Source organism: Lithobates pipiens, unplaced genomic scaffold, assembly GCF_037356315.1.
Source record: "Lithobates pipiens isolate NorthernLeopardFrog02 unplaced genomic scaffold, aLitPip1_a1.2 Scaffold_23, whole genome shotgun sequence".
In the NCBI taxonomy this organism is placed as follows: Eukaryota; Metazoa; Chordata; class Amphibia; order Anura; family Ranidae; genus Lithobates; species Lithobates pipiens.
This window is the reverse complement of record NW_027507785.1, coordinates 314,961,367-314,989,040: the sequence shown is the minus strand read 5'-3', so window position 1 is coordinate 314,989,040 and position 27,674 is coordinate 314,961,367. Positions and strand designations below refer to the sequence as shown.

The 27,674-nt window shown below is 46.1% G+C and overlaps 1 protein-coding gene across 1 annotated transcript in view; it reads left to right on the top strand.

The window, feature by feature from the left end:
* The window catches only part of ROR1 (receptor tyrosine kinase like orphan receptor 1), a 414,857-nt gene that overhangs the window by 312,242 nt on the left and 74,941 nt on the right, over positions 1-27,674 (top strand). Inside the window, exon 4 of the mRNA XM_077450558.1 lies at positions 1,616-1,646. Coding sequence (XP_077306684.1) covers positions 1,616-1,646 — 31 coding nt within the window. The remainder of the gene's footprint in view (positions 1-1,615; positions 1,647-27,674) is intronic.

The following is a 27,674-nucleotide window of genomic DNA, read 5'->3' as shown; positions in this document are numbered from 1 at the left end:
GGAATAGTGCCTCATCATTGGTATCAGTGGGAGGAATAGTACCTCGTCGTTGGTGTCAGTGGGAGTAATAATGCCCCATCATTGATGTCAGTGTGAGGAATAATGCCCCATTGTTGGTGTCAGTCGAAGGAATAGTGCCCCATAATTGGTGTCAGTGGGAGGAATAGTGCCTCATCGTTGGTGTCAGTGGTTTGAATAGTACCCCATCACTGGTGTCAGTGGGAGGAATAGTGTCCCATCATTGGTGTCAGTGGGAGGAATAGTGCCCGATCATTGGTGTCAGTGGGGGGAATAGTGCCCCATCATTGGTGTCAGTGGGAGGAATAGTGCCCCATCATTGGTGTCAGTGGGAGGAATAGTATCTCATCATTCGTGTCAGTGGGAGGAATAGTGCCCCATCATTGGTGTCAGTGGGAGGAATAGTGCCCCATCATTGGTGTCAGTGGGAGGAATAGTGCCCCATCATTGGTGTCAGTGGGAGGAATAGTGCTCCATTGTTGGTGTCAGTCGGAGAAATAGTGGTCCAAATCTGGCTGCAGTTTGGAGACCACTGGTCTAGTAGAACCCAGTGCACCACAGCACACCACAACACATATACCATGCATTGTGGGGTGCACTGTGTTGTTAAAGGATCATGTATCATTTTCATCTTCTGTGGTGCCTTGGCTGCCTATTCATAATGAATGGGCAGCCTTAATGTGACAAAGGTTAAGTTGTGCCATTAAAGCACCACAACAGAATGGGTCCTAAAATGTCTCCTGTGTTTCTGCAGCTTTCTGTGTCATCTCTGACCTCCAGCCTTCCCCCTGGGCTATGAATGGGTTAACACACCGGTGCTGAGCTCCTCTCTTTACCCTATTTTAAAAAGTTGAGTGGGAGAATTTGTACAAGCAAAATATGTTGGCACAATCCCCAAATATCAATCTTTAGAAAAAAACTGGGGGAGATACGGGAGTAAAGGGGATTTTTAGTGTGCCAGTAGCAAAGATCTGTAAAATCACAATATACCTAACAACAACAACAATATTTATTAATCCATAGGTATAAATCTGACTGTACAAATCATGTAAACACTGTTGCCAGGTTTGTTATACAACCAGGAGAGCTAAAGGCGGTGATGGGATCGATGGGTTTCGCCCAGATTGGGCTTCTTCAGGATCCACTTGATATTTACAGTGATAAGTAATACGAACAATCCATCATTATTACATAGTATACCTACAAAGTGTACAATACATCTAATCACGACATGAAATCTGTGCCCTATACCTCTTATAAGCCCACATGGGCTATTTCCATTCTTGTTTCCAGTGCCTGAAACATGTCAGGATAGCCTACAGTGCACTGTACAAAAACGTGGCTGGATTGTGGTGTTGGTGCTCCTGCTTTCAGACTGGTTTCTGGTGGGCTGGTGGTTATAGGCAAAGAAGATGGTTATTTTAGGTTGGTATTCCAGCAGAGTTGAGAGTTTATGGATTTCTGATGCAGGATAGGAACGGGGGGGATTTCAATTTTTGTCTGGCGTTCAGCTTTAAATAGTCTTAAAACATGCTTTGCCAAAATATGAATACATTTACATGATCCTTATCTAACCCATCAATTCTTATTCCTACAGGTCCTCCACCCACAGCAAGTCCAGGCTCTGTGTAAGTACCCTTCTATGAATTATCCCTCAAAAATCAGACCTGCTAGACCTCACTGACTGAATGGCGGGAAGCGGGGGCGTTGCTGGGTCTACAAAAGATCTGGGGCTAGAGCCCATAGCAGTGAAGTAAACAAAGTCATACGCTTGGGTGGACATACACTTACACCAGGGTGCCCAGAGAGAGCCCCCTTACATCAGGGTGCCCAGAGAGCCTCCCACCCCCTTACATCAGGGTGCCCAGAGAGCCCCCCCCCTTACATCAGTGTGCCAAGAGAGCCCCCCCCCTTACATCAGGGTCCCCTTAGAGACCCCCCTTACATCAGGGTCCCCAGAGAGAGGGCGGGCAGTGAGATGTCCACTCTCTGGCTCTCCCGTGCTGCCCGTCGCATTACTGCAGAGAGGTGACGGCTCAGTAGTGGGCTGGGTCCCTGTGGTTGGGGATCCCTGGGACTTGGGGCTATGGCCCCAGATTCAGGGCTGTAGCCCCAAAAGCCACCCCCTAGCGACGCCACTGTCGGGAAGTAAAGTGGAGATGTATTAGGATTTAGGGACCAAGATGATGAGTAACATATCCAACTGGCTGTCTGCACTGACCCCCCCCCCCCCCCCCCCCCGGTCCCCTGCTGCGCTCGGCTGTTGAGGAGCGGGCTCAGGCTATCAATCAGTGGCAGCTGGTGGATTATTCTTTTGGGTGAGGCGGCAAACAACACCCCCCCCCTCCTGGCAGCATGGTCCGGCACTTACCTGCTCGTGTGGAGGGGCTGTGGTGTCCACTCCTCCTCTCCTGGAGCCGCAGCAGCTCAGGTGTCCGCTCCTCCAGCTTCCTCCGCCATTTGTGCCTTCTCTTCCGCCAAAGCACTAGGCATCCAATAGGATCACCTGACGCTTTGGCCAATCGGGAAACAGGTTTCGCAGACCTGCCTCCTGATTGGCGGGGAGGAACTTTAGCGTGATAATAGCGAAAATTCGCTAAGGTCACACAACTGGGGGGGCTTGGAGCACAATGCTCTGCGCTCCGAGGCCACCCTTTTTGCAGCCTATTAGAGCTTCTGGCCCGGAGGCACAGACGACCGGACTTTTAGACAGACTATGTCCGACGGACTTTCGGTGGAGGTCCGACGGACTTTCTGAACGAACGGGCTTGGCGACACACGACCGGCCTAAGTCCTTTCGAAAGTCCATTAATTTTGAACGTGATGACGTAAACGGGACTAAACAAGGAAGTTCAATAGCCAGTAGCCAATAGCTGCCCTTGCGTCGTATTTGGTCCGTCGGACCAGCACACAGACGAACGGTTTTCCCGATTTTTAGTCCGTCGTACTTGAGTCCTTCGGATAGATTTGAAACATGTTTTATTTCTAAGTCTGTCTGACTTTTGGGGAAAAAAAAGTCCGCTGGAGCCCACACACGATCGAATTGTTCGACGGATTCCGGTCCACACGGACCAAGTCTGCCGGAAAGTCCGATTGTGTGTATACGGCATTAGTAAACCTCCCCCCTATCGTTTTCAGCCAAGGAAGCTGCCATCTTTGCCTCTGTTTAATCTACAACTGCCATGATGCTGCACATGTGATCAGTTATGACACAAGCCATTGGATGGTTTGACAGTTTGGTTGAGAGCACAACCAATGGGAGTGATACATTTCTGGCACGTGCTGGAAATTAAACTGTTTTATGGATGGGTACTTCCCCTTTAATTGGCTCCTATCCAAATTGGCCCTAGTATGTGTATGTATGAATGTGAGTTAGGGACCTTAGATTGTAGGCTCCTCGAGGGGGCAGGGACCAATGTGAACGCATCTGTAATAAATACATTAAAATAAGTACAGAATCCCACGGATCAGCATAACAGCCAGGAAACCAGCATTTTCAAAAGTTTTGAAAAGCGCAAGCCACTGTATTTTCTCAGTACAGGTTTCCATTTTAGGCAAAGGACTGGTTTGGGCATGGGTAACAGATCTGAGCGTTGGCGCTCTTTGCCGTATAAGTCGGTTACTCCTCGGTCTCGGTTCTCATCCCATTTCTCGTCTCCTCCTCATCTCTTTTTCTTTTTTTTGTCTGCCCTCCCTTTCCCCTTCCTTTCTGTGTAATGAGAAAAATCCTCTTGAAGTGGTTACTGAGAGCTGCCAAACTTGCTGCCTCCAATGGTCTCCTCTTAAGCCCCGTCTTCCTTTAATATCCTGCCAATTTCTCTGGCACTTCTGGGGGTATGATGTTGCCTTTGACAAATATGGATGTATGTTTTAGATTTTATGTTTCCTGGTGATGCCCGGAGTGCTAAAACTGACATACAAACGCACATAAAAGACATTCTAGGCCGGTGTCGGGATCCAACACCCCCCCCCCCCCCCCTCTAATAGCTCATTAAAACGCTGTGCTGTGCACTGCACCATTAACCATAAACTGGCTGTGATGCCCTAAGGGCTGAACCTGCACAAGCAACTGTGATAGATGGAAATGCAGCGTGGGGTTTCGGACAAACTTCATTCCCGTCTGTGCATCCTCCGGCTACCCCTGTAGGCACGGACATCTCATGATCCTATGCAAAGTCACCGACAATGCCAGGGATTGCCCCTGGAAACCGTTTCAGATATCTTTAAAACGGTTTGCATTAAGGGCCCATTTACTGTGCTGTATTTTAATGCATGAGATATGATGCACCAAAGTGCTTGCGTCTTGATTCCCCATTACTAAAGATAATGTTGTGCGTTTAGAAAAAATACACGTCCATTTTTTTCTGCATTTTAATACATTGGAAAAGACTATAGAATCAATGGCAGTGCATGAAAATGCATACCACGTGAGTTTTGATGCATTGGCAACAAGTATTAAGGAGCCATGGTCGATGGCTGTAACCCTATCCACTCCAAATTCTAAATTTAAAAAGGCATTGGAATTACACCCCCTCAAAATGCATGTCAACGCACACAGGAAATGCATGCTGATACATGACATTGCATCTACCCAAGGGCTTGTTCACACTAGTGTTGGTCTCAGCAGTTGGATTGCTCTTCAGAGAGCATTTGACAGATGGTGAGTATGCATTGAATCACATCCTAACCCACGTGTCAAACACAAGGCTTGCGAATCTGGCCTGCCAGGCCATTTCATGTGGCCCTCAAACCTCTCCTGAAGCTGTAGCACCTTCTCGTCTCTACCCCACCTTGTCTCTACAGTCAGCGGCAGAGAGGAGGACAGAACTCCTCCCACAGATCCTGCACCTCTCTGTGCAGCTGCAGCAACCCCCTTGTCTCTTCCCTACCTTGTATCTACAGGCAGAGAGGAGGACAGAACTCCTCTCACAGATCTTGCGCCTCTCTGTGCAGCTGCAGCACCTTCTTGTCTCTTCCCCACCTTGTCTCTGCAGTCAGTGGCAGAGAGGAGGACAGAACTCCTCCCACAGATCCTGCGCCTCTCTGTGCAGCTGCAGCACCTTCTCGTCTCTTCCCTACCTTGTCTCCACAGGCAGAGAGAAGGACAGAACTCCTCCACAGATCCTGTGCCTCTCTGTGCAGCTGCAGCACCCACTTGTCTCTTCCCTACCTTGTCTCCACAAGCAAAGAGAAGAACAAAACTCCTCCCACGGATCCTGCACCTCTCTGTGCAGCTATGGCACCCTCTCATCTCTTCCCTACCTTGTCTCTGCAGTCAGCAGCAGAGATGAGGACAGAACTCCTCCCACAGATCCTGCACCTCTCTGTGCAGCTATGGCACCCTCTCATCTCTTCCCCACCTTGTCTCTGCAGTCAGCAGCAGAGATGAGGACAGAACTCCTCCCACAGATTCTGCACCTCCTTCTCGTCTCTTCCCCACCTTGTCTCTGCAGTCAGCGGCAGAGAGGAGGACAGAACTCCTTCTACAGATCCTGTGCCTTTCTGCGCAGCTGCAGCACCCTCTCATCTCTTCCCCACCTTGTGTCTGCAGTTAGTGGCACAGAGGAGGACAGAACACCTCCCACAGATCCAGTGCCTCTCTGTGCAGCTGCAGCACCTTCTCGTCTCTTCCCCACCTTGTCTCTGCAGTCAGCGGGAGAGAAGAGGACAGAACTCCTCCCACAGATCCTGCACCTCTCTGTGCAGCTGCAGCACCCCATCGTATCTTCCCCACCTTTTTTCCACAGTCAGTAGCAGAGAGAAGGACAGAACTCCTCCCACAGATCCTGGCTGCAGCCATGCTCTGGTCCTCCTCCAGATCCTACAGTTTTGCTTCCCAGCAGTGCCCCCAGCATCTTCCTGGCAGCAGCACAAGGTAAGGGGGGTGGGAATGGGGGTGCACTGTGATGGAAAAGATGGTGGGGAACTCCTAACATCTGATGTGCAAGGGCCATGAAATGGCCTGGTGCGCTAGATTCGGCCTGTGGGCCTTGTGTTTGACACATGTGCTGTAGGAGGAAGGGGCGGGGGGGGTGCTTAGAGGAGTCATGAGACTCTTTACAGTTCAGGAAACACAAAGCCTTGCTTAAAATCACATGGCACGATGGCGGGGGGAAAAAAAAAGTGTACGTTTTGCCCTTTCGGTATTCAAATATGTCTCTTTCGCTATATAGTTCACACAGGGAGTACAGGAAATGTGTGGGCTATACAGGGGCGCTGACACACGTGGTGTGTCTGATAAAGCCGTACACGCTATAAACATTTTAAAAGTCAGGATTTTTTTTTTTATATTTTAATGTTATGCCTTCATCTGCCGGGATACATATTGAGTAACGTAAAATGATCCTAAAGAACTTTGTTGAATCAGTTACACTTTTTACGTTTATGTTTTTTTATTTTTTTTATCCTGTACTTAAGTGAGTATACATTTTTAGTTTTTGAGTTTTTTTATTTAGACAGATCCAAACAAAAGCGAATTTATTTAAATTTTTTATACAATTGTATAAAAAAAATTGACATTTTTTTTTTTATACAATTTTGCCTCTTTGCTGAGCCATATTTTTGAAATCATATTTCATGTGCTGATGTGCTGGGCTCCCTCTAGTGGCCGTTTGTAGGAGACGTGTTACATATGGGTTCATACATAAGGTCGCTCTGTATATAATTTATATAGATCTATAAAAGGCTGCGAATTTCCGTTAAATGCTAATGACCCGCCCAGATGTCTCTACAGTTCTCAGCTCCATCATATAAAGATTTTTTTTATTCGGTAATTTTCTACATCCACCCCATGGATGTCTCTGTGCTTGCTTTAAAAGTTCTGGAAGGAGTGAGCCCCCCTCCCCCCCGATATAAAGACTCGGTGTGGAACGCGTCAGGTTATAAAACGCACAGCCAACACACCAACTCCTCCACCCTCCTATTACATAGGAATGATTCCAGAGGATGGCGTGAATGGGAGGTTCATTTGGTTCGGTTGTAGGGCGCAAACCCGCTACAGCGCATTTTTATGTCATGTGACTTAAGAAGCTTCTAGAAATATTATTTTATAATTGTGTTTAAAAAAAAATAAAAAATCTAGGGATTTTGGATGCTTTTTAACCACTTAAGCCCCCGGACCAATTTGCAGCCAAAGGACCAGGCCCCTTTTTTTGCGATTCGGCACTGCGTCGCTTTAACTGACAATTGCGCGGTCGTGCGACGTGGCTCCCAAACAAAATTGGCGTCCTTTTTTTTCCCACAAATAGAGCTTTCTTTTTTTTTGATCACCTCTGCGGTTTTTATTTTTTTGCGCTATAAACAAAAATGGAGCGACAATTTTGAAAAAAATGCAATATTTTTTACTTTTTGCTATAATAAATATCCCCCAAAAATATATATATAAAAAAAAAAATTTTTTTCCTCAGTTTAGGCCGATACGTATTCTTCTACATATTTTTGGTTAAAAAAAAATCGCAATAGCTAAAGCAAAAGCGTTTACAAAATAGGGGATAGTTTTATAGCATTTTTATTAATATGTTTTTTTTTACTAGTAATGGCGGCGATCAGCGATTTTTATTGTGACTGCGACATTATGGCGGACACATCGGACATTTTTGACACATTTTTGGGACCATTGTCATTTATACAGCAATCAGTGCTATTTAAATGCACTGATTCCTGTGTAAATTCACCGGCAATGAAGGAGTTAACCGCTAGGGGGCAGTGTAGGTGTTATGTATGGCGTTATGTGTTTTTTTTATTGTAGGGGGCGTGGCCTGTCATGTGACGTCACTGATCATCTTTTCCTATACCAGAGAACAGACGATCGGAGACAGCCACAGTAGGAAGCACAGGGAGGGGTTTGTTTACACTTACCTCTCCTCGTTCTTCAGCTCTGTGACACCAGCGGCGATCGGGTCCGCTGGTCCCGCGGCCACGGTCACGGAGCTCAGGACCGGGTCGAGAGCGCGCCGCCGCCGGCACGCTCCCGACCCACGGCTGGGCACTTAAAGAGCAACGTACAGGTAAGTGCTTTTTCCCAGCCTTGCCATTCTGCCAACGTACATCGGCGTGAGGCGGTCCTTAAGTGGTTAAGAAGTGTGTGGATCTAATGCCGCACACTGTGGGCTTGTAAGCCAGGGGTGATCAATTTACTTATTATAGGCAGCCTCCAGTGCTGTCTCTGACATCAGCAAATGCCATTGGGCCGCACATCATATTTAAAGATCCGAAATGCTGCAGAAAGCGGTCAGTGTGTGGGGCAAAATGTTCTTTTCTCTTCTGCTTGAACGTTTTGTCCATTTTTGATCGAATGTTCTTAGGCTTTTGTTTAAAGCTATTTTCTCTTCTGGTTGAATGTTTTTAGGCTGTTGATTAGGCTTTTTTTGTTGTTGAATGTTGTTAGGCTGTTATTTTAGGATACAGTGTTTTCTCTTCAGGTCAAATGTTTTTAGGATAGTGTTGCTAAGCTATTATTTTAGGCTATTTTCTCTATTGGTTGATTGTTCTTAGGTTATCATTTTTGGCTATTTTGGTCAAATGTTGTTAGGCCATTGTTTTAGGCTATTTTCTCTTTTGATTGAATGCTCTTAGGCTATTGTTGCTAAGCTATTGTTTTAGGTTATTTTCTCTACAGGTTGAATTTTCTTAGCCTTTTCATTTTAGTCTGTTTTTGATCGAATGTTGTCAGTTTATTGTTTTAGGCTATTTTCTCTACAGGTTGAATGTTCTTAGCTTATTATTTTAGTCTGTTTTTGATCGAATGTTGTCAGGTTTTTGTTTTAGGCTATTTTCTCTATTGGTTGATTGTTCTTAGGTTATCCTTTTAGGCTATTTTGGTCAAATGTTGTTAGGCCATTGTTTTAGGCTATTTTCTCTTCCCATTGAATGCTCTTAGGCTATTGTTGCTAAGCTATTGTTTTAGGCTATTTTCTCTACAGGTTGAATGTTCTTAGCTTATTATTTTAGTCTGTTTTTGTTCGAATATTGTTAGGCTATTGTTTTAGGCTATTTTCTCTTCTCATTGAATGCTCTTAGGCTATTCTCTCTGCAGGTTGAATGTTCTTAGCTTATTGTTTTAGGCTATTTTCTCTATTGGTTGGTTGTTCTAAACCCTCGTACATATGTTACGAAAATAAGAAGGGGATTGTCGTTTGACAGGCTGTTGTCCAAAGTTCTTACCATTAGTACGCTCCTTTCAACAATTGTTTTCCAATTTTCAGCCAACAAATTTGTTGGGTGACAGGCTAGTAAATTTTTGTCAAACGACAGCTCCATGTCAGATTTGCGAATGGTCAGTACATCGAAAGTACAAACACGTATGCTCACCAAACACAAAATTAGTAGAAGGGGCCCAAAGGGTGGCGCTCAAGAGCTGAAATTCTTTGTAGTACGTCACTACGTTCGTGTTTGCACGACAATTTGTGTAACGTTAGTATGCAAGACAAGATCCTGGCACACGCCCTTTTGACAAAAATCAGACGCTCGGTTGTCCAGCAATCGTACCATGTGGCTATTAGGCTATTGTTTTAGGCTATTTTCTCTATTGGTTGATTGTTCTTAGGCTATTTTCTATGCTGGTTGAATGTTCTAAGGCTACAGTTTTAAGTTATTTTCTCTTCTGGTTGATTGCTCTTAGGCTATTGTTGCTAAGCTATTGTTTTAGACTATTTTCTCTACAGGTGGAATGTTCTTAGCTTATTATTTTAGTCCGTTTTTGATCAACTGTTGCCAGGTTATTGTTTTAGGTTGTTTTCGCTATTGTTTTAGGCTGTTTTTGTCAAATGTTGTTTAGCTCAGTGTTTCTAAACTCCAGTCCACAAGGCGCCCCAACCGGTCATGTTTTCAGGATTTCCCTCAGATGAAACAGCTGTGGTAATTACTAAGGTAGTGAAACTGATCAAATCACCTGTGCAAAATAATGGAAAGCCTGAAGACATGACCTGTTGTGGCACCTTGAGGGCTGGAGTTGAGAAACACTGGATTAGCTATTGTTTTAGGATATTTTCTCTGCTGGTTGAATGCTCTTAGGCTAGTGTTGCTAAGCTATTGTTTTAGGCTATTTCTCTATTGGTTCATTGTTCTTAGGCTATTGTTTTAGGTTATTTTCTCTGCTGGTTGAATGTTCTCAGGCTACAGTTTTCTGTTTCAATATGTTTATTGAGAATTTTTGAATAAACAGTAATAAACAAGAGATTACAATCAACTCCTTGTGAGCCCTCACAGGGGCCACTAATCATGAATATAAATCCAAAGGGCTAACCATCACAATATATTTCTAATAAACTCAAGATAAGGAAGGGAGATGAGCAAGAGATGGAATCTAGACTGGTTCAGTGCCAAACAATTCGTTCCGTAATCATGTTCTGCGAGTAAGCCCTGTTCCTACTACCCCGTCCATGGGAGGTAGCAGTTTTTATTAGCAATGGGAGAGATTACTAAGGAGAGAGAAGAGAGACAGGGAACAGAAGAAAGAAGGGTAAGGAGAAAAAAAAGGGGGAGGAAAGGAAGGGGGGAAAGCTCGGGTTCGGACGCCCCGCCAGGGGAATTCAGACCAAGCCCAGGCATGCCGCTTGGAGCGTGGGGAACTCATAAGAGATCCACGGCTCCCAGATCTTTAGAAATTTAGCATGAGAATCATGGACAATAGTGGACATACGTTCCTGAAGTAACATAGTAGTCATACGTGTCTTAACCCCTTGAAAATCTACCCGTTGTGACTTCCAGGCTTGGGCAATGGTCCGCTTGGCCGCTATAAACAGATAGGTAGCCAGCTTCTGTTGAGGGCCGCGCAGGCCAGGAACCAGGCAATGTAGGAGAGCTAGCCTAGCGTCCCGTCGAATCGTTAGATGAAAGAGTGTCTTCAGTAAACCAAAGATCCTAGATCAGAACCCCACCAACCTTGGGCAAGCCCACCATGTGTGCATGACATCACCTCGCTGTCCACAGTTGCGGAAGCATCTGTCAGTACTCCCAGGGAATGCCCGAGCCATGCGGGCAGGTACCCAATACCATCGGAACATTACTTTATATGCGGCCTCTAGGGTATTTGTGTTGAACGAGCATTTGGCGACCGTGTGCCAGGCTCTGTTCCAATCCTCCGGGTCTACTGGGGCCTGAAGGTCCTTTTCCCATTGAGTCATATAAGAGAGGGGTGCCGATGGCGGGCGACCATTCAGGGAGGCATAAATGGCCGAGATGAGGCCCGGGGAGTGATGGCATGTATGTTCAAAAAAAGTTTTTTGGAAGGGATAGGTGGACGTGCGGCGCAATGCTACAATCCAGTGCTTTAATTGGATAAAGTGATAATGCTCCGTGACCGGCGCCCCCTGCGCTTCCCTGATACTCTCCCAGGAGGGGAATGAACGTGAAGATAGAAAATTTTGGACTTGTGGGTAGCCATGCGAAGACCACCAGGAGAATGCCTGGGGCTCCACCAGACCGGGAGGGAAAATAGGGTTATGGGTGATGGGGAGTAGGGGTAGGAAGGGGGACATCAGATTGTTAACCGAGCGAACTGAGTCCCACACCTGCAGACCATGAAGCAGCATGGGGCTCAGAGAGGGAGGGCGTAGATTCCTGGGGAGCCAGAGGAGTGCCTGAAGTGAACACGGGTCAGAACCAGGTCTCAGGCTACAGTTTTAAGTTATTTCTCCTCTGATTGATTGCTCTTAGGCTATTTTTGCTAAGCTATTGTTTTAGTCTATTTTCTCTACAGGTTGAATGTTCTTAGCTTATTATTTTAGTCTCTGTTTTTGATCAAATGTTGTCAGGTTATTGTATTAGGCTATTTTCTCTACTAGCCGAATGCTTTTCGGTTAGGCTATTTTTGCTTCTGGCCAGATGTTCTTTGGCTATTGTTTTAGACAATTTTTGGTCAAATTTTCTTAGGCTATTGTTTAAGCTATCATCTCTTCTGATTGAATGTTCTTAGGCTGTTGTTGCTAAGCTATTTTTTTTTTTGGTTATTTTCTCTACATGTTGAATGTTATTAGCCTATTATTTTACCCTTTATTAGGTGGAACGTTGTCAGGTTTTTTTTTTTGTCTATTTTCTCTGCTGGCCAAATGCTCTTAAGCTATTGTTTTAGCCCTTGTACACACGGTCGGACATTCTGACAACCAAATCCGTTGGATTTTGTCCGACGGATTTTGTCTGAAACTGTTGCATACACATGGTCGGACAAAGTTGTCAGAAAATCCGATTGTACATAACGTGATGACATTATTTCGTTACGAATGGGACTACATTTAGGCTAGTAGCCAATAGCTTTGGTCTAGGAATTTGTTCTGAGCATGCGTGGCACTTTGTCCGTCGGAGTAGGCTACACATGATCGGAGTATGTCCGATCGGAGTATGTCCGATCGGAGTATGTTGTCGGAAAATTTTATAGACAAGTTGGAAAACTTGGTCCGTCGGATATTCCGATGGAAACACTCCGATGGAGACCACACACAGTCGGATTATCCGACAATACGGTCCGATTGGACACATTCCGTCAGAATCTCTGACAGTGTGTACAAGGGCTTAGACTATTTTTGCTTCTGGTCAAATGTTTATGGGCTTTTTTGGGGGATATTTTTGGTCAAATGCTCTTAGGCTGTGGTTTTAGGCTATTTTCTCTGCTGGCTGAATGTTCTTGGGTTATTGTTTTAGACTATTTTTGGTCAACTGTTGTTGGGCTATCGTTTCAGGCTATTTTCTGTACTGGTCAAATGTTCTTGGGCTATTGTTTTAAGCAATTTTCTCTTCTGATCAAATGTTCTTAGGGGATTGGCTAAGCTGCTGGCAAGGGAGTGGATCCATAAGAACAAACAGGCAATTCACCCGTTGGACATGAGCCTAACTCTTGACATGACCTACAAAATATTAAATTTGTAGCAAGGCCTCAATAAGAGACCCTGATTTGGTAGACCATGTAGGTCTGGTACCTCAGCCTAATCAAGAATATACAAAATAATGGACCCTAACAAACTAAATATAAGGTATCCAATTTTTGTAAAAAGTATCAAAAATGTTTTATTATATCATAAAAATTGCTTATGTATACATGTAAAAACACACACAAAAGCAAAACAAAACCATCTAGTACTCCTTGAATACAGATTCTTGGTGGCTCCCCTATAGTAGAGCACAGTTAGTTACTTTAACTTTGATGTAGTTTGCGTTTTTCAGGAGATAACCCGCTTCTTCAGGAAAAATTTCAGCAAGAACGCTCATGTTAGTCAAAAAACATCAAGATAGAAATACATCGAATGGTCCTCCCATTCTATCAAAATAGAAATACATCCAATGACCTCCAATGGTCATTGTCACCCATATAATAACACAGAACGGTCCTTCTTGTTTTCCAAGATAGTCGTTAGTTCTCATATATAGGGGGAATTAGGTACCCATAGTAAAATTGTAAGGTGTACACCTGGTGATATACAAGGTATTGTATTAGGTAGGTAAAGACGTTCCCATCATGTGTGGAGTGAGACAGATTCATCATTAGTGTAGTGCAGGGGTCTTCAAACTTTCTAAACAAAGGGCCAGTTTACTGTCCTTCAGACTTTTAGGGGGGGTGGACTGTGGGCAGCAGGAGTAGAAAATGTCCTGGCTTCCAGTCTAAGTAAAAATTGCCCTATCATTGGTGTCAGCGGGAGAATTAATGCCCTGTCATTGGTGTCAATGGAAGGAATTCTGCCCCATTGTTGTTGTCAGTGGAAGAAATAGTACCCCATCATTAGTGTCGGTGAAACGAATAGTGGCCCATCATTGGTGTCCGTGAAAGGAATAGTGCCCCGTCATTGGCGTCAGTGGGAGAAATAGTGCCCCATCATTGGTGTTGATGGAGGGAATAGTGCACCATCATTGGTGTCAGTGGGAGGAATTCTGCCCCATCATTGGTCATGTCAATGGGAGGAATTCTGCCCCATCGTTGGTGTCAGTGGGAGGAATAGTGCCCCATTGTTGGAAGGAATAGTGCCCCATCATTGGTGTCAGTGAAAGGAATAGTGCCCCATCATTGGCGTCAGTGGGAGAAACAGTGCCCCATCATTGGTGTTGGTGGAAGGAATAGTGCCCCATCATTGGTGTCAGTGGGAGAAATTCTGCCCCATCATTGGTGTCATTGAGAGGAATAGTGCCCCAATGTTGGTGTTGGTGGAAGGAATAGTGCTCCATCATTGGTGTTGGTGGAAGGAATAGTGCCCCATCATTGGTGTCGGTGGGGGGAATAGTGCCGCATCATTGGTGTCAGTGGGAGGAATTCTGCCCCATCATTGGTCATGTCAGTGGGAGGAATAGTGCCCCATCATTGGTGTCAGTGGGAGGAATAGTGCCCCATTGTTGGTGTTGGTGGAAGGAATAGTGCCCCATCATTGGTGTCAGTGAAAGGAATAGTGCCCCATTATTGGTGTCAGTGAAAGGAATAGTGCCCCATCATTGGCCTCAGTGGGAGAAACAGTGCCCCATCATTGGTGTTGGTGGAAGGAATAGCGCCCCATCATTGGTGTCAGTGGGAGAAATTCTGCCCCATCATTGGTGTCATTGAGAGGAATAGTGCCCCAATGTTGGTGTTGGTGGAAGGAATAGTGCTCCATCATTGGTGTTGGTGGAAGGAATAGTGCCCCATCATTGGTGTCGGTGGGGGGAATAGTGCCGCATCATTGGTGTCAGTGGGAGGAATTCTGCCCCATCATTGGTCATGTCAGTGGGAGGAATAGTGCCCCATCATTGGTGTCAGTGGGAGGAATAGTGCCCCATTGTTGGTGTTGGTGGAAGGAATAGTGCCCCATCATTGGTGTCAGTGAAAGGAATAGTGCCCCATTATTGGTGTCAGTGAAAGGAATAGTGCCCCATCATTGGCCTCAGTGGGAGAAACAGTGCCCCATCATTGGTGTTGGTGGAAGGAATAGCGCCCCATCATTGGTGTCAGTGGGAGAAATTCTGCCCCATCATTGGTGTCATTGAGAGGAATAGTGCCCCAATGTTGGTGTTGGTGGAAGGAATAGTGCTCCATCATTGGTGTTAGTGGAAGGAATAGTGCCCCATCATTGGTGTCAGTGGGAGGAATAGTCCCCATTGTTGTTGTTAGTGTAGTGCATGGACTGTGTTGCTTCTGTGGAATATGGCCTGGGGAAGACTTGGGGGGTGGGGGGGGTACAAATATTCCCTTCATTCATAGTTACAAAGTTTCTAATTCCTGGACATTTATAAACAGGCCAGAAACAGCTCCATGGCCACTCTCTCCGGGGGCTCCAATTTTTGTTGAGATGTCAGAGACCTCCCCTCCTGTGTTTGAACAATCTCAGCTACTTTCAGATGTAATTAATGGGAACCCGGGCTGTCCGGACCACCTGAGCTCCGGGGAAACTCAATCCACAGCCACAAGAACAATGAGCATTCTGATGTAACAACGGCGCTCATTGTCCCAGCCAGCTGCCAATCACAGCAGCGGGACCTCCGCATGCAGCGTGTATCCGAACAGCGTGGAGCGGTCAGCGATTGGAGGACGTGTTTGTCTTTGTCTAATGAAAACATCATGTAAGGAAGTCAGTCCGGTGTACCCCCAATGTACTTCACTTCAGATTTCCGTTAGAGAGGCCATATTGGCTTTTTAAGATGATTTTATATCATCAGCGGCCAAAATCATAGTTAAAAAAAAAAAAAACACTTGACAGGCTCCCTTTAAATTCAAATAACTTTTTCTTTACATCGTCCGCTCGTCCATATTATAGTCAGTATTAAAGTGACTATAAACCCCAACAGACATGTAGTCTGCTCTGTGCATTGTGTGCCAAAAACAATCATCGTTTTTTAAATAATATATTTGTTTTTTAACTTCTTTTCCCATCCTTTGTTGCACCTAAGGGCTGCTGATCTCCTGCAGCCTCTTTGCAGCCACTTCCTATCTACTTGCCCTACACTGCATGGCTGCATGGCGTTTGTTGATGGTGACCATGGACCATTGCCTGCGTGAAGCCCATGTGGCAGGGTGACAATGTTGGGGGGCACAGATTGAGAGACAGGGACAGAGTGTCGTCACTGTATAACAGGAAGTGCCTGAACAAGGACCCTCATGGCAGGATCCTCAGGGATTTTTATTTTCTTTATGAAATCAGCAGATTTTAAAAGATTACAAAAAACGTAATAGTGATAGTGAAATTCATTTAGTTTCATTTCGTATGTTCACGTTCTAACGAATTCCAAATTTTTGGAAGAAGTCGAATTCAAAAAATGATCGACCGATTTAAATTCTGTGTGTAGAATAACTGGTTGTTAAGGAGCGGGCCGGGAAGCCGGTAGCCGTGTCCTTAACAACCAATGTGTCATTCGCTGTCAACGGGCTTCCCGCGCTGACAGCTGAATGTAAACAGAACTGCCAGCAAGTAAAAAAAATCTGAAAAAAACAGCATAGGGTGCCCCCCCCCCCCAATCCATACCAGGGCCTTCAGGTCTGGCATGAATTTTAAGGTGCCCCCTGCCCCAAAACACCCCCCCCCCCCATGTTGAGGGCATGTGGCCTGGTATGGTTCAGGAGGCGGAGCTCGCTCCCCCCTTCCTGGCCTTCCGGGCTGCATGCTCAGATAAGGGGTCTGGTATGGATTTTGGGGGCACCCCACGCCATTTTTAAAAAGAAAATTGGCATGAGGGGCTCCTGAAAATCCTTACCAGACCTAAAGGGCCTGGTATGGATGGGGGGGACCCCCACGCTGTTTTTTTTTTTTTTCAGATTTTTTTTTTTTCTGTTTACATTCAGCCGATAAATCATTGGTTGTTAAGGACGCGGCGTCCGGCTTCCCGACCCGCTCCCTAACAACCAGCTATTCTTCACAGAGAATTCAATTTGGTCGATCATTTTTCGACCAATCCAAATTGGAATCGTCCTGAAAATTTGGAATTCGTTAGAAAATTAATAAACAAAACGAATCAGCCAAATTAAATTATTAACGTAATGAATCTATCTGAAACAAAACATTTTTTTTCCATTTGTGCACATGTCTAATATTTGAACGGTTGTCATTGAAAAACACGAGGGTGTGACTTGTAATGCGACTTTAGTGTCCACAGTCGCATGGCACGTCGCACAAGTGTGAATGGAGCCTAATGCCGCGTACACACGATCGGAATTAGCTCTGATGGTTTTCCCGACGGAATTCCGATGGAATTCGGCTCAAGCTGTATTGCCTACACACGGTCACATCAAATTCCGTACGGTGACATACAACGCCTACGACGGGACTAGAAAAAGGAAGTTCAATAGCCAGTAGCCAATAGCTTCTGTCTCGTAGTTGAATCTGAGCATGCGTGATTTTTGGCGTGTCGGAATTGCATACAAACGATCGGAATTACCTATAGAAAATGTTTCCGTCGGGAAAATTGAGAACATGCTATCAATTTTTGGCTGGCGGAAATTCAGACAGCTAAATTTCCGATGGAGCATACACACGGTCACATTTTCCGATGAAAAGCTCTCACTGTCTTTTTCTGGCCGGAATTCCGATCGTGTGTATGTGGCATAACAGTGTTCCTTATAGAGGAACTACACTCTGCCAGTCACACTCTCAGGCTCCATTCACACTTGTGTGACGTGCCATGCGACTTTGGACACTGTTTTTCAATGACAGCCGTTCAAATATGTGCGACTTTAGAAAGGTCTGTGCACTACTTTGGTCTGACTTTCATGCAATTTGAGTGCCATAGAGTGCAATGTAAACCCTCAAAAGTTACATGAAAGTTGCACCTGAATGTTATACATGTGACAGTCCAGGGGGGGCCGGTAAATTAAGGGCGCATGGGTGCCTCCCCCTCTATCCATGCCACCCTCCCCATATGGTTAATGAATAGATTCATGCGTAGCATGAATCTATCTACGGCCACCGCAGCCACCCCCTATTCAGGCATCCGGCCCCTTTCCGGATGCCTGTATTACAGCACTGGAGGTGTTTTTTTGAAGCACCTGATTAGAGCCATAGGCTCTAATAGGCTTCAAAATAAGGTGGACTTGGAGGGCAAAGCATCATGCTCGGAGCCCACCGAGGTGTGTTAGAAAAGCAAATGAATATTTGCTTTTCTATCACTGAATCGACTCTCCTCCAATCAGGAAGCGGGGGTCTGTTACCCATTTCCCAATTGGCTGAAAGGTCATGCGATCCTATTGGACACCTAGGAGGAGGGACACCTATTGGACACCTAGGAGACGTATGGCAGAAGCCGCCGTGATCTCAGAGGAGAAGGGGACACAAGAGACGCTGCAAGATGCCTGCCACAGCCTGCCCCCCTGCCTGATGTGCCTGCCGATCCCCGCCGCCGATGGGGTAAGTGCTAGTGGACAGTGGACCAGCAAACAGCGGGGGGGGGGAGTATAAGGTGCGGCAGGGGGGAGGTGTGGTAGTTTGCCACCCCCCCAAACAAAAAGCCACCAGTTGTGCAACAGTTGTCCATTATCATTGGTCAAAGCCAAAGTTGCATCCCGGTCTCACCCATCCAAGGCACACTCATTTATTGGGTGGCGAGGGGAGTCTGTTAGAACTTTATTTTGGCCTGTGTGCCGGATCATTGCTGGCACCAGAGACGCAGACAACAGGGGGGAATCGGTATTATGGACGTAATAATAGGAAATGCTAAATAAATGATATGCGGGGGGAGTTTGGGGGTATTCAGGATAGGCATTGCCCCTTTTGTCTCCCTATGATTCCAGCTCTGGTCTAGGTTCGGGGACTGCAGAGAAGACACCTTGTATTGCCTTCACTTAAGGACCCCCTTTTTTTTTTTGGATATGACAGGTTCCCTTTACTGCCCCTGACTTGAGGCAAAATGCGCGGATATTACAAGGCGTTACCAAATATATTTTCATAATTAGAACCACATCCAACGCCGTGGGCCTAAACCAGAGCTCGCTAATGCCCCTCGCCCCATAAACCTCCCGTAGTAAGGGTATTTAAAATGTGCCGCTTTTATTGAACTTGTTAACAAGGTATGGGATGTGGTTTTGTCTGTGGTGGAGGAAAATCATTTTCACATCGATGCTGCTATTTCCAGCGAACCGCATGGAGTTCGTCATCTGCAACTCATAGAAGAAGTCTATAGAACACTTAGAAAATGAGAATGAAAGCGCCGGGGCACTTTGTGTTAACAGCTTTTTGGCAAAAAAAAACAAAAAACAGTTCAGAAGAGTTATAGAGTTACAAAGTTGATGAGTTTAAAGAAGAACTGCAGGAATGAGATTAGGCCTCATGCACACGAGACGCAGTTAAACGCGCGTTCAGATGCAGTTGGACAGTTTTTTCAACTGCACCTGAACTCATTCAATGTTATCCTATGTGTCCATGCACACAGTCTCGTTTTTTTGCGTTTATATGCAGTTGCGTTTAATCTCGTTTTTCCAGAAGCAAAAAAATGCGTTCAGAAACAAAAATTTCTGCGTTTCAGACGCAAAACGCGGCTAAACGCGGCTAAACGCGGCACCCGCGTTTAGCCGCGTTTGCGTTTATATGCGTTTTTAAAGGTGACCTTTTTTTTACATTAAAAATCTCAAAAATGATTGCAAATGATGAAAAACCATTAGAAAAATATTTTAAACAATTGCAATTGCAAGTGGACAATCCACAACTTGTGGCAAGTGACGTGGCAAGTGGACAATCCACAACTTGTGGCAAGTGACATGGCAGGTGGCAAGTGATGTGGTAAGTGGACAATCCACAACTTGTGGCAAGTGACGTGGCAGGTGAAGTGGCAAGTGACGTGGAAAGTGGACAATCCACAACTTGTGGCAAGTGACGTGGCAAGTGACCTGGCAGGTGACGCGGCAAGTGACTTGGCAGGTGACGTGGCAAGTGGAAAATCAACAACTTGTGGCAGGTGACTGGCATGTGACGTGGCAAGTGGACAATCCATAACTTGTGGCAGGTGACGTGGCAAGTGACGTGGCAAGTGGACAATCCACAACTTGTGGCAGGTGACGTGGCAGGTGATGTGGCAAGTGATGTGGCAGGTGATGTGACAAGTGGACAATCCACATCTTGTGGCAAGTGACGTGGCAGGTGACGTGGCAAGTGACGTGGCAGGTGACGTGGCAAGTGACATGGCAAGTGGACAATCCACATCTCGTGGCAAGTGACGTGGCAGGTGATGTGGCAAGTGACGTGGCAAGTGGACAATCCACAACTTGTGGCAGGTGACGTGGCAGGTGATGTGGCAAGTGACGTGGCAGCTGACGTGGCAAGTGACATGGCAAGTGGACAATCCAAAACTTGTGGCAGGTGACGTGGCAAGTGACGTGGCAGGTGACGTGGCAGGTGACGTGGCAAGTGATGTGGCAAGTGGACAATCCACAGCTTGTGGCAAGTGACGTGGCAAGTGGACAATCTACAACTTGTGGCAGGTGACGTGGCAGGTGACGTGGCAAGTGAACAATCCACAACTTGTGGCAGGTGACGTGGCAAGTGACGTGGCAGGTGATGTGGCAAGTGACGCGGCAAGTAGACAATCCACAACTTGGGGCAGGTGATGTGGCAAGTGACGTGGCAGGTGATGTGGCAAGTCACGTGGCAAGTGGACAATCCACAACTTGTGGCAGGTGATGTGGCTGGTGACGTGGCAAGTGGACAATCCACAGCTTGTGGCAGGTGGCATGGCAGATGACGTGGAAAGTGGACAATCCACATCTCGTGGCAAGTGACGTGGCAGCTGACGTGGCAAGTGACGTGGCAAGTGGACAATCCAAAACTTGTGGCAGGTGACGTGGCAAGTGATGTGGCAAGTGGACCATCCACAGCTTGTGGCAAGTGGACAATCCACAGCTTGTGGCAGGTGGCATGGCAGATGACATGGAAAGTGGACAATCCACATCTCGTGGCAAGTGACGTGGCAGCTGACGTGGCAAGTGACGTGGCAAGTGGACAATCCAAAACTTGTGGCAGGTGACGTGGCAAGTGACGTGGCAGGTGACGTGGCAAGTGATGTGGCAAGTGGACAATCCACAGCTTGTGGCAAGAGACGTGGCAAGTGGACAATCCACAACTTGTGGCAGGTGACGTGGCAAGTGACGTGGCAGGTGACGTGGCAAGTGATGTGGCAAGTGGACAATCCACAGCTTGTGGCAAGTGACGTGGCAAGTGGACAATCCACAACTTGTGGCAGGTGACGTGGCAAGTGAACAATCCACAACTTGTGGCAGGTGACGTGGCAAGTGACGTGGCAGGTGATGTGGCAGTGACGCGGCAAGTAGACAATCCACAACTTGTGGCAGGTGATGTGGCAAGTGACGTGGCAGGTGATGTGGCAAGTCACGTGGCAAGTGGACAATCCACAACTTGTGGCAGGTGATGTGGCTGGTGACGTGGCAAGTGGACAATCCACAGCTTGTGGCAGGTGGCATGGCAGATGACGTGGAAAGTGGACAATCCACATCTCGTGGCAAGTGACGTGGCAGGTGATGTGGCAAGTGACGTGGCAAGTGGACAATCCACAATTTGTGGCAGGTGACGTGGCAGGTGATGTGGCAAGTGGACAATCCCCAACTTGTGGCAAGTGACGTGGCAAGTGGACAATCCACAACTTGTGGCAGGTGCCGTGGCAAGTGACACGGCAAATGCAAGTGTACAACTGCTCTCTATGCTGCTGCTGCTCACTCTGATCAAAATAGCAGAAATAGTTAAAAAAAATGCTTTGAGAGCTTGGGGAGGGTCTACATGATGTTATCTTTATAAACGCGTTTAAACGCAAACGCGTCTAAACGCGGCATGCAAACGCGGCAAAACGCGCGTTTCAGCTTTTTTTTAACAGAGGTTTCATCTGCGTCTCGTGTGCATGAGGCCTTAGTTTAAACCAGGCTTTCTTAACCAGCATGCCATGGAACCCTACGGTTCCTCCAGAGGTCGCAAAGGGGTTTCTTGAGCAGGGACTGATTGACCTCCAATCCAACGGGTCCCTGTATAGTCCTAGGTGACAACATCACATGACAAAACATTAAACATAAGACAGCCATTCTCAACTAGGGTTCCTCCAGAGTTTGCTAGGGATTCCTTGAGCTGTAGTTGATGAAACTCTCACCTGATGGTGCCTGCATAGTTCGGGCACTAATGCCACTTGGCAGAGCCAACATTATGGGACTAGTGGAGGTTCTCCTCTCCCTTGTCAGTTGAGTATCCACTGGTGCCAATGATCAGGTTAGTTGCCTTTGAATGGAGCATTCTTGCCACTGTCCATAATTTGTATATAAAATCATATTTAGCAGGGATTCCCCCGAGACGTAAATGTTATTGGAAGGGTTCCTCCATGGTAAAAAGGTTGAGAGAGGCACATTTAAACCAAGGGTCTCCAAACTTCCTATACAAGGGGGCAATTTACTGTCCTTCAGACTTTAGGGGGGACGGACTGCTGTTAGTGGGAGTAAGCAATGGCACATACTTGGTGTCATTGAGAGGAAAGGTGTTCCATTGTTGGTGTCATTGTGAGGAAAGGTGTCCCATTGGTGGTGTAATTTCGAGGAATGGAACCCCATCGTTGGTGTGATTTAGAGGAATGATGCCCATTGTTGGTGTCATTGCAATTAATGATTCCCTATCATTGGTGAGATTGGGAGTAATGTGCCCCATCACTGGTGTCATTGTGAGAAAAGATGCCCCATCGTTGGTTTGATTGGGAGGAATTGTGCCCCAATGTTGGTGTCATTGGCAGGAATGGCACCCATTGTTGGTGTCATTGGGGGGAATTCTGCCCTATCTTTTTTGTCATTGGGAAGAATGAGGCCCTGTAATTGGTGTCATTGTGAGGAAAGATGCCCTATCTTTGGTGTAATTGGGAGGAATGATGCTCCATTGTTGGTGTGATTGGGAGGAATGGTGCCCCATCATTGATGTCATTGCAGGGAAAGGTGCCCCATCATTGATGTGATTGGGATGAATGGTGCCTCATTGTTGGTGTCATTGTGAGTAAAGATGCCCCATTGTTGGTGTCATTGTGAGGAATGGTGCCCCATTCTTGGTGTGTGGGAGGAATGGAGCCCCATTGTTGGTGTCATTGGGAGGAAAGATGCCCCATCGTTGGTGTGATTGGGAGGAATGGTGCCCCATCGTTGGTGTCATTGGGAGGAAAGATGCCCCATCGTTGGTGTGATTTGGAGGAATGGTGCCCCATTGTTGGTGTCATTGGGAGGAATTCTGCCCTATCGTTGTTGTCATTGGGAGGAATTGTGTCCCTTCATTGGTGTCAGTGGGATTAATAGTGCCCCAAGGGCCAGATAAAAGCAAACAAAGGGCCGGTGGTTCCTGGGCCCCAGTTGGAGACAACTGGTTTAAACTCTTACTTTTGACCAGGTTGGCTCACATAAATTATCCAGATGCCACCTCTGTGTGGCCAATGACGAAGCCGCAATTCACTGTTGTAGCCCATGCCAGTGGTTCTAAACCTTAAGGAGACCAAAGCTGCAAGGCTCCCTGCAACTGCTGTGTACTTGTAGGGGATCTGGAGCCTAGTGTGCATCACTTTGAGGGACTGTTAAGCACCCAGGGCAGCCAGAGCTGGCCAGAAGGACCCCCACATCTCCACCCCCCCCCCCCTTCCAGGAGCCAACAGAAGTGCAGGACAGTGCTGAGCTGTGACCCCCATCTTCTCCAGTAGGAGTAATTAGGAAACCAGGGCTGGACCGGAGGAACGCTCGTTGGTTGAAAACCACTGGCCTATGCTACAAACAGTACAGTAAGCAGAACCTTCTTCCAGTGGGTGCTCCGACTTTCCCTCTGTGTGCTAAATATAAAGCATCTATCCCTCCTGTACCTCTGTCATTCAGGAGAAACCTTGGATTTTTTCAGTGAATATAAGGCATGCTCTGTTGGTGGAGACCATGATGTCATCCGGACTTTCTCTCCACCTTGGCCAAATTAGAGTATACCTTGCACATACGCTGGAGTGACGTCATCGCGCCTCTGGCCACTCATGTAGCTGGAGACAGGAAACCCGGAAGGAAGACCGGGGGAGGATATCAGCCGTCTCAGCAGTGACGTTGCGGCTCTGGAGGGCTTTGTTCTAAGGTAAGTCTATCATAATGTTCTAGTATGCGATGTATACTAGCACATTATGACATTGTCTTGCAGGGAAGACATGCGGTTTACTTCCACTTTAAGACCTCTGACCCCCATCTTAAATCCCATCAGGTTTATTTTTGCTGTCTGTGTTCCATCAGGGAGATTCATTTCAATTTCTGTCAGCCAGGCACAGCAGATGTAATGCCCCGTACACGCGAGCGGAATTTCCGTCGGAAAAATCTTGGATGGTTTTTCCAACGGAATTCCGCTCCAGCTTGGCTTGCACACACACGGTCACACAAAAGTTTTCTGAACTTTCGACCGCCAAGAAGGCGGTGATGTACAACACTACGACGAGCCGAGAAAATGAAGTTCAATGCTTCCGAGCATGTGTCAAATTGTTTCTGAGCATGCGTAGGAATTGTGCGTGTCGGAATTGCTACAGGCGATCGTAATTTCCGATTGGAACTTTTTCCGACGAAAAATTGAGAACCTGCTCTCAATCTTTTGCTGGCGGGAATTCTGCCAGTAAAAGTCAGATGGAGCGTACACACGGTTGGAATTTCCGACCGAAAGCTCTCATCGGGCTTTTGCTGGTGGAATTTCCGATCGTGTGTACGGGGCATTAGAGGGAATCAAAGTGAGGGGATAGCCACTTCTAGGTTAGGCTCGCACTAGTGTGACTGGTCATGAAACTTACAACACATAAAGTCACATTCTATTTATTTCAATGGCACCCGTTCCAATCTATGTGACTGAAGTCGCGGTGTCTTTTAAAAAAAAAAGGTTCCCGCACTACTTTGATGCGACTTTCTGGCCGCTTGAGTGCCATAGAATGTAATAAGTTGCATTTAATTTGCATGAAAGTCACGCTGCAAAGTCACACTGGAAATCTCGTAACTTTAGAGTCGCACTAGTGTAAACTGAACCTTAGACAGTTGTCACCTGAACAAATTTCTATTTTGGAAGATATTCCTCACCTCCTGTTCCCGTGTCAACTCAGAAACTTTGAGTCCCAGAGACAATGGTCACCAGGACCAATAGTTTAAGTGTTACGAAACCCACAACAGTAAAATCAGTCTGTATATGCAGCAAAGCATGCTTGTTATATTCACTATGGAACCTAAGGGGTTAATCCTCTGCATTGTGCGTCTGTCTTCTCTGATCCTCCCCTTCTTTCCCTGTCCCCAATCACCTGATAGTGCAGAGCCTTGGGGGTCGGTCTGCACATGCTCAGTTTGGTGTGTATTGCTCGAGAGTTGTTGTTTTTCTTGGGACGGTGCATGTGATCAGCACAGGGTCAATCAGCACTGTCCAGACAGAGGGTCAGGGGTCCTGCAGCCTCATAGGGTGGTCGGAGTAGAATGAAAACTCCCCCTACAAGCTTTAACCAGACACTGATAGAAGTCACATGACTGCTTTATACTGCTGATGAGAAAAGGTATTTAGCAGTTTATAATTACTAAAATGATTGCATTGCCATGTTCTGCGTACTGTGGGAGACCAGATATAGTGAATGCAGGGTCCAGGGTTTAGTAACAATTTAAAGGGAATCTCCTTAGTGGGGACACAGATGGCCGTAAAGCAGAGATTCCAACCCTTCCACATTCTATCCAAAAATGGGTTTAAAAAGTTTCCAAGTTTTTCAGTAATGACTAAAGAGGTGATTGTGCTGTTAGCTGGAGACATGAGAGGGGACTGGAAACCAATCACTGAGATGGAAACCATGGTTCACCATTCTGTCTGGATTTCCAGTAAGCGTAAAAAAATTATAAAGCACCTGGGTGTCACCCTTTTTTGGTATTTAAAGGAGTGTATTGTAAAGGCTTTTTTTTTATCTTAATGCATTCTATGCATTAGGATAAAAAACCTTGTGTGTGTAGCAGCCTCCCCAGCACCCCCCTAATTACTTACCTGAGCCCCATCTCTCTCCAGCGATAGCCACGATCCCCTCAGCCATCCAGGACACTCCTCCTGATTGGCTGAGACAGAGCAGCGGTGCTATTGGCTCCTGTGACTGTCAATCAAAGTCAGTCAGCCAATCAGGGGAAAGAGGGGCCAGGCCGGGGCTTCATGTCTGAATGGATACACAGAGCTCTGACTCAGCTTGGGTGTCCCCTGTAGCAAGCTGGTGGCTGAGGGGCACTCAAAGGAGGGAGGGGCCAGATAATATCTGATCGATAATGTCCGATCAGATAATATCGAATGAAGCGTCGTGATCGGCCCTCGAAAGCTCTGTACTAACGATTCAATTATCATACGAAAACTGTATTTTTTGTCCGATTTTCTGATTGTGTGTAGGGGCCATAAGTGTAGTAAGAGTACAAAAGTAATTTATGAGAAAAAATAAACAATACCAAATAGTACACTGAAAAACCATAACATTTTCATCAATAAAATGGCATCATTGGACTGAAAACAACTGTCACTTTGATTAAAACAACTGTCACTTTGGAGAAATTTGGTATTCTTTTCCTGGCATGTTAGCTTTGCGAATTAAGCCTATTTTCAAAGACAATGGGGGTTTGATTTACTAAAACTGGAGAGTGCAAAATCTGGTGCAGCTCTGCAGAGAAACCTCCAAGTTTTTTGTCAACGCTTAATTGAACAAGCTGAAGTTAGAAGCTGATTGGTTACCATGCACAGTAGGGATGCACCGATACCATTTTATTTTGACAATGAGTACGAGTACCGATACTTTTTTTTTTAGTACTCACCGATACCAATTACCGATACCTACTGCAAACTGTTTTGTTTTAACTTCATCTTTCAGCAATGGCACAAAGCATTGAAAAGTTATTTACAAATGAAATAAATTGATTCTTTTTTTAATTTAGAGCTTTTTCAATGTGAAATGTGTAAATATATGTTAATATATATGTGTAAAAATATTCACTAACAAAGCAAACAAAGAAAAAGGTTTAGTTGTTTATTGTTTATAAAATAGATGTGAACAAAAAAAAAGCAGGAAAATAATAATTAAATGGAGGAGAAAAAGGAGTTAATTAAAGCTGAGTTTTTTTTTTTTTTTTAAGTCAGCAGCTACAAATCCTGCAGCTGCTGACTTTTAAAATATGGACACTTACCTGTCCAGCACGCCCGCGATGTTGGCACCCGAAGCCGATCTATCGATCGGCTCTTGGATGCTTCCGCCGATATCTTCGATATGGGAATCAGGAAGCCTTGCGGCTTCACTTCCCGGTTCCCTACTGAGCATACGCGAGTCGCGCTGCGCAATACAGACGGTCCCTGCTGTCTCTGGGATCCGTGTGTTTCCCAGCAGACAGCGGGGAGATGACAGGAAGTGGCGTAAATACCCACAGATTCTGTGGCCATCTATGCCCGAAAGTGGATGCAGATACCTGTATTATACAGGTATCTGCACCCCCCCCCCCTTCCCCAAAAGGTGCCGGTTGTGGCACCGGAGGGGGGGAGGGTTCCGATGAGCGGAAGTTCCGCTTTAGGGTGGAGCGCCGCTTTAAGGCTGATTAGAGTAAATTAAGGGTTAATAAGGGGTTAAACAGGAACATTTGTTCATCCCTTCCATCTGCAGATGAAGAAACAGAAAGATACAAAAAGAAACAATGTTTATTTTTATTTTAGTGTTTCAGGGCTGAGCAATGTTGTTAATAAACATTTTCGGCTGCTTTTTGACCGCTCCAA